Here is a 7,455-nt window from a genome sequence, read left to right as displayed (position 1 = left end):
TCGTTGATCTTCACATGGCAACCATTCCATAGCATTTGGATATTCGGATGCATCATAATTAAAACAGATCAGTAGTAGGTGGAAGTACATGATATAATGCATGCGTGAGAAGTGTAAAAGCTGAGATTGAGAATACATAGGTAAAACCACTCCCAGCACTCTAAGGACAGCCCTCGAGGAACGGCTGTTTGGGGAAGCAGCACTGATAATGGCCCAGCGGGCTACTTTAAAAAAAAAAAGGACTAGCTTATGCAAACATCGGATGATATTCATTCAAAATGCTATAGAAATGTGAAAATCTTCGGACTTTTTCTCGGAATGCAGACCATTTCTGGATTTATTCAAACCCAATTTATTTGGTCCTCCCCTCCCCCAATCAGTAGCAATAAATAAACCTTAACACTTGCCCTTCAATTACATATACATATATTTATATTACTGTCGGTTTTTGTAACGTCGATTCTCAGCCGCAATCTGAAAATACTGATTTAGAAGTTCTGAAGTTCTGACGTACCAAGAAATTGTTACAAAAGAAGAACGCCGGATTCTAATGCGGTTTTGAGGTAGACCCAGTGACAGAATCAGTCAGGGGGATTCGATCATTTCCGTACGTATATTATTATAACGGGACGAACCAAGACCGTGTCTCTAACAATACTAATTACCGGCCACCACTAAACTTGATCTCTGTCACATTGAGAAACGTCAGTCGCGTTTTAAATATATCTGAATACACGTGGAATAGTGCAAGCCTGTTGGCCGTGATGAGCACCAGGGCTTGGTATATGGAAAGCTGAGAGTCTTCCACGAGAAGTCCTGTCCATCAGAGTCCAGTGGAGGATACTTCTTCTGAGTAGCATCTCCAGCCATAAGGACCATCCCATCCATCAAAGGCTTGGCCTACAAAAAAGATTGCTAGAGTTTGTCCAAGATTGTGTAAACCACGTTGGTTGCCTTCGTCGGAATCCTACATACTCGGAGAACATTTAATAATAACAGTTTGTTTCTTCACTGTCCTCTCCTCTTCCTCCCGGTGTTTCTTGAGGGTCTCAGAATACTTTCCCGATATTTCTGGCTTGTGTGAAACAGCCTGACTGCGTCGTGATCCTTATTGTCCAGGACCCTTGGCAAGAAAAGGGAGGATTTCTGAGTTCTCCGTGTTTTAAAGCCACGTCTAGGTCGACCTTTGCCGTTGATGGATAAATACCAGAGTCTTTCTGCGCTGGCTTTGCGTTTCGTGCCAGCTCCGATTGGGACAGTCCTAAACAATCGGGAGGCGTATGTATTGTAACCAAGCTCATGAATTCGCTCCACAAACTCACATTCCGGATTGTAGGTTTCCTGGAAGACAGACAGGACATGGTTTTAGCATCACCAATAAATATGCAGGTTGTATGTAACATGCTTTCTCCCACCCAAACCCAAAGGCCCATAAGATGGTACAATAAGATTATACAATGGTCTTGGAGGTAATTAAGAACTTTTGGTTTTAAATGCTTCATATCATCTTTAGGTTTGACCACCTTTCTACCTGGCATGAGTTGTCCAACACTATTGTCCTAAAGATCTTCTCAAACTCCTGCTTACTCCAGGGTGTTGTAGACAACAACTATACTACGGGCCAATCTAGTTTTGGATTTAAGAGATTCTACTAGAGGTAGGAGTTGGTTGACAACCTCTCCGTAAATTAGACAACTGACATTTTACCCACGACTTAAATCTATCTTCTCTACGACTACTGTGTACTATGGGCGCCTTAAAGAGAACGGATAATAATTACAAGTCCAATGGTGATTCGTCTTTCAAGTATTAATAAACCTACGTAATGGTGTTTGCAGGTAGAGTTCAGACCTAATCTTAAATATCACGCCAAAGGAGTGAGTCTGCCCTTCAAAGGACCAAATGGTCCTCATGACTACTCAATAATCCCTCCTTATCTTATTGCTACAGAGATCCCTGCAGCAGGTACGGAACCTCCGATCAACATCTAGAATGCGCCGTTATTGTCTGTTTTGGAAAGGGGGGAGAGGCAATCAGTCTGATCGGTACATGGAACGGGGGGAGGTCATTATTTATTTTATTTCTCAATAATAAACGAATACATTATCCTGCAGTTAAAGGCGGCAGAAGCTATTCTAACCACGCACATCCTAAGGCATTAGGACGAGATAAGATACAGAAACCTCCTTTTATCGCCGGCTCGTGTTACCTTAGCTCAGTAAACAGATAGGGTCACCAAACAAACCCGCCTGTCACTGTTTGACAAATCACTAGATTTTCACCCATTTCAAGCTCCTGTTCGAGGAGGATCTGTTTAGGTGGCCCTTTCTATCTTAGAGCCACAAACACATCTGTTTATTTGTCTTTGACGCCGGGTAATGGCTTCTCCACTAAGTTCAAAAGCACCTCCAGCCACGTAGCTTATCTCGCGGCTGGTTATAGGGAAGCCGTCAGCTTCACGGCGTTTGGCCCAATTAAGTGTGTCGATTAACGTTATTTTATCGCTCTGAAGTTACTTGGTTGGTAAGGAGGAGGCTTTGAGTTTTATATCGCGAGAGCCGAAGTCATCAGCGAAACGAGGCAGAAAAAGGGTATTGATCAATTTCCTGACCTGATGTTTTCTCACATTCTCTTCCTCTCGTTCTTAGGAAAGCTGTCTGGACCAATCAGCTTCCACCAAAGGGGGGCAGTAAATTATCAAAAGTGGGGGTTAAAGGTACCGTTACATTCCATTTATATATATATATATATATATATATCGCCAGCAGATTCCGTAGCGCTGTACCGTTAAGCAAATAAAGCTGGGCAAATACGTCATTTTCCGAAAGGGTTAAACGCATAAGAAACAGAACAGATAGCTTTTATTATTATTATTATTATTATAATTATTGTCTTTTATTTATATAGCGCCAATAATTTACGCAGCGCTAAGTAGCTTTTTCAGTTTCTATGGAGACAACCTATCAGTGCTTTTTGAGTCACGCTTTCCCGGCAAAAATATATATCACTTTTTTTATATTCTGTAAACACCGTTAGTATGTTTATCTACAGCACTAGACCATTAACCCCTTAAGGACAATGGGCGGTCCCTAAACCCATTAAAAACAATGCATTTTGAGCCCGTACATGTACGGGCTTTGTCATTAAGGGGTTAAAAAAGAAGCTGGAAATACTTTTCCCAATTCACGACCGTCTCGGGGATGTCTCGTTAGAGATGGCTGTGATTTTATTTACATTTATAACTACTAGATTACCAGGTTTTATCTACTGCAGCTATAATTTGGGGCAAATTGTCTGTATTTAGCCATTTAAAGGGACAGTAGCTTTGTAGGCCGCTCACTTAAACAGACCTCCAAAATGTGGCGTTTTACTAAGGATTTCAAAAATCTACATTACTGTATTGGATGTTTTTTTTAGATTCCCTTCTTTTATTGATACCCTAGTGCCTGGGGGCATTTATTAAAGGGGCTTTTATGTAATTTTGGGGTGGGGGGTTAGAATTAAAACACAAAGTTAAACTGTTTTCAGGCAATGTCTGCTTAACCCTTTAAGACCTGCAGCTAAATACCGAAACATAAACCACACACACACACACTGTTTTTTGGGGAGCTTTGCGACCTTTTCATATACTAATGTGTCAGCGGATTTCCAGGATTAATTGTGTTATTATGAGCTAAAAACGAAGCCGGGCTTTGCCCTTTCTAAGTGAAACAAGCGCATGCTGATGCAGGTAAAGCAACTGTTGCAAAAGTGACGTTGTTTTTTTTTTTCTCTTAGATTTGGAGAAAAAGGTGTTTGTGCGTTTCAAGGCACTCACCGAAGCGTAAAGTCTCCCTCTTTTGTTCATGGCCAGGTATCTCCCAGAGAAGAGCCCTTTGATGGCGACAATTCCCACATCCACGGCAGTAATTTCTAAGATACCTAGAAATAAACAAAACCCATGATTTAATCCTCTCGCTCCGAGCATTACCTCCCGAAAGACTCCCGGGTGCTGATGTTACGTCCGGGAAGCGCATTAACAAGAGCTCTAGCATGCGGAGAAAATACAATCGAGAAAATCCTTCCGTCAACAGCTCGGAACACTAGAGAAAACAATAGAGAAATGTGTTCTGCTGCTTTGGCATCAATGGCCAGCAGCCAATCACAGCTCTCAGCTGGGGTCTCATGACGACAGGCTGGAATTAAGAGATCCCTGACATATATCGGAACGTAGACAAAATCTGACATGGTTATTCTTGTGCAGGGTTTGGCATTAAAGAGTTACAGTGATCAGAGATACATTCGTACAATGACTACCTTGAAGGCCATAGTCCGACCCAGACTGGCCATCTGGCATGTCGGGCAAATTGCTGGTGGCCCGTCGCCCGTCGTAGCTCCATACACCGGCTGGATATGCCCGGCTGCGAAAAAAAATTAACGCGCGGCCTTTCACATCCATCTGTCGGCCACGCTTACGCCATTAGGCGGCCGCCGACCTTAAAGTGCCAGAGCAACCTCATTATTCCCAGTCCGGCCTCCCATCTCATAACTTTAATGTACAAAAAAAAAGTCAATTTTCAAAAAAAAACATTTTAAATATTTATCCCTATTTTCTGAATGGACTGATGGTTTTGCGTAGGATTTTTTTGGGGGGGGGTTGGTTCACATCTGTTCTGGATGACGATCTCTTTTGCCATCCATGGACCACGAGAGATGTCTTTGAAGGCTTTTCCAGAAGTCGAGTTTCCTTTTAGGAAATAGTGGTTTTCCTCCTCACTCCTCCCGAGTCCTTTGAGGTTTTTTTTTCTTTTCTTTTTTAATCTCTGTTTGCCATCAAAAGCAAGGGTATAAATGTTTTAAAAGTATTTGCGGATTAAGAAAACCAACGATATTCTGCGGGGGGTATTAGCGGCACACTTAGACGATCGGCGACGCGCTTTGGGTTTAATCTGGAAAATCCCAAATGTTTTACAACAAATAGGAAACGGAATGAATTTGTTTTATTGCCAATGAGAAGCTTTAGGCTGTTCTGAACTCATTCAGTGTCGGAGGGGTCTTATATATTGTTCCAAAGCCCCCCTGGGGGGGGGGGTGGGGGGGGCATTTTGAGCTCTTTAAAATCCCTTAAAAACCATGTCCAACTGCGGAAAATCAAGCAGCGTCTAAGACACATGGGCATAAAAAACTAAATGGCTCTACAGCTTTATCTATCCTTTTCTCAAGGTAGCATCCCATTCCCGAAGTAACCCCTTACGCGCTGGATCGGTGAGCAAGCGTGGTCTTGCCGTCACGTAACGAGCCCCCCCGAGATGCATCTTCAATCCTGGAGCAAAGAATTCGAATGCTGACTAATCAGCAGGGTCATTCCGTGGGTTGCCACGGTAACTGCACCGCACGCATTTAGAGCTTTTGCATCATAATTGCTATTTATAAGTATAATTGCTGTTTCTCGACTGGTATCGCGCGTCGGAGCAGGGCGAGCCACCCACTTTCTGTAAACAGCTGATACTAGGATTCAAATTGGGTTCGGTAATAAATAAAAAAAAAAACACTGAAAAAAGGGGAAATTATATATAAGGGGAAATTTTGGTACAAAATGATGAAAGAGGTCAGATTGCGTTAATTTTATATCACTTTATTCAAATTTGTAATCGATCATTTGTTATCTGGGGTCTAAATCCCTTCCCATAGGTTCAATATATATATATATATATATATATATATATATATATATATATATATATATATATACTATATATACACATATGCTTTGCATAATGTGACCTTGTGACCTATAAGCTTCTTATTGTATCAGTTATTATCATTGTTATTATTCTTGTTATTAGTATTATTATTGTTACTATTATTTTTATTATTACAATTATTATTATTATTGTATCCTTATGCTTGTCTGCTTTAACCCTATCATCACACCAGAACCTGGCCAGTGAACAGGTCCTGCCTTGAGCTCAATGACAAGAGGCTTTGAAGGTATCCAAGACGTCGCCGATACAGTAAGAGCTCGCCGGAGCGATCTTATTGTTTGGAGAAACTGCCTTTCTTTAAAAGAAAATTTGGTTTTAACTGCTTTTAGACCCAAGACGTGTTCAGGGAGCCAGGTGGAGGCTGAACGTACGCCCTTACCCTCCAGGTTTATGGAGAGAAAAGCACAGAAGGAGAGAGATAATACTCTGACATCTCAAAGTCCTGTCCCATTCATTCAAACGTCTCCCGGACGAAATAGGAGACAACATGAAAAAAAAAGTCCTTGTATTATTAAAAAAAAAATGTTCATTTCTTTGTCTGGGCACCCAAAGACCAAAAAATAAATGTCTCATGGATAATTGTTTTTCAAAAAAAAAAGTTTTGTAAATAATGAAAAAAAAATGTAAATAATAATAAAAATGAGATAATTGTGAAAAAATGACAATAAAATCCCATTAAGATTATTATTTACTTAGACAGAGTCAATACATTCTGCTGCCCACAACTCGTCAAAAAAAGGATATTATTATAAGCCAAATTTAACACGAATATATCAGAACTGTAACATATATAATAATAATAATAAAAAAAAAAATATATATATATATATATATAAAACATCTGTGACATTCTTACATTTTGTAAAAAAAAATTTTTTCTAGTTAATCAAATGTTAATTAAATGTTTTATTGCAAATAAATGTTTGAAATAATAAATATGTTTGTTTTAAGAAAAGATAAATGCTTAAAAAATAAAATAAAAAAAAAAAGATGCTATTCCTCCATAAGCTCGAACACACTTACTGAAGACGTTGTTCTTCTCCAGCGTTCCGTTAATTTTCCCATTGAGGTGGATCTGAAGGTGATATTTAGTGGCGCAGTAAAGCTTCCGATGCCGAGGCGCACCTCCGAGGTGTTCGTAGACTCCGCCGGGTCCCCCCGCATCTCTCCGCGCTCTGGGGTCACACGGTCTGCCCCTGGCACAAGGTAACTTAGTAGCGCTGTCCAAGCCCTTCGCCCAGGATACCTGGGGACCGAGATCAAAAGCACTCAGCAACAGAATCCAAATCATAACCATTGTGGCATGGCCGAAACAGCAAGTCTCTTAAGCGGATGAAGTCTCGAAGCAAATGACACAGGGGGTCCCATTAAAGACGTCTTGTTAGCAGCTCTCCGAGTGGCGAGTCGCACTGCTCTGATGCACAAAACATCGGGAGGCTTTATCTGACTCAATCTGACCTTTTATCTTCCTTGTCTTGATCTTCAAAATAAATAGATACCAACGAAAGGCCACGGCTCCTTGGATTAGTTGCAGCGTTCAGAGTTTAACCATCTCTCAAATTGCGGAAAAAAAAAAGAGAAGTAGAGGAGGGAGAGAAGAGGAGAGAAGGAAGGAGTGGGGGGAGACGAGGAAAAGTTCGGAAGCTACTGAATTTTATGAGCTGACGGGAAGAAGAGAGGAGGAAAAAAAAAAAAGTGTCGCTGAACTGCA

The 7,455-nt window shown here is 40.9% G+C and overlaps 1 protein-coding gene across 1 annotated transcript; it reads right to left on the bottom strand.

Moving 5' to 3' along the window:
• Positions 1 to 333: 333 nt before the first annotated feature.
• FGF3 (fibroblast growth factor 3) lies at positions 334 to 7,200 on the bottom strand. The gene is made up of 3 exons (XM_053448785.1): positions 6,768 to 7,200; positions 3,818 to 3,921; positions 334 to 1,341 (listed from the first exon to the last, which is right to left on the bottom strand). The coding sequence occupies exons 1-3, from the start codon at positions 7,039 to 7,041 to the stop codon at positions 1,009 to 1,011; spliced, it is 711 nt and encodes a 236-aa protein (XP_053304760.1). The 5' UTR covers positions 7,042 to 7,200; the 3' UTR covers positions 334 to 1,008.
• Positions 7,201 to 7,455: the final 255 nt, after the last annotated feature.

The sequence above is a fragment of the Spea bombifrons genome, chromosome 10, assembly GCF_027358695.1.
Source record: "Spea bombifrons isolate aSpeBom1 chromosome 10, aSpeBom1.2.pri, whole genome shotgun sequence".
Lineage (NCBI taxonomy): Eukaryota > Metazoa > Chordata > Amphibia > Anura > Pelobatidae > Spea > Spea bombifrons.
Note: the sequence above shows the minus strand (reverse complement) of the source record. Positions and strands in the feature narration are given on the sequence as shown.

Coding starts and splice junctions, on each gene's coding strand:
- FGF3 (XM_053448785.1), bottom strand. CDS start 7,041: ATGGTTATGATTTGGATTCTGTTGCTGAGTGCTTTTGATCTCGGTCCC. Junction 3,922..6,767: donor GGAGAAGAACAACGTCTTCA/GTAAGTGTGTTC, acceptor GTTTATTTCTAG/GTATCTTAGAAATTACTGCC. Junction 1,342..3,817: donor GAGGGAGACTTTACGCTTCG/GTGAGTGCCTTG, acceptor TCTGTCTTCCAG/GAAACCTACAATCCGGAATG.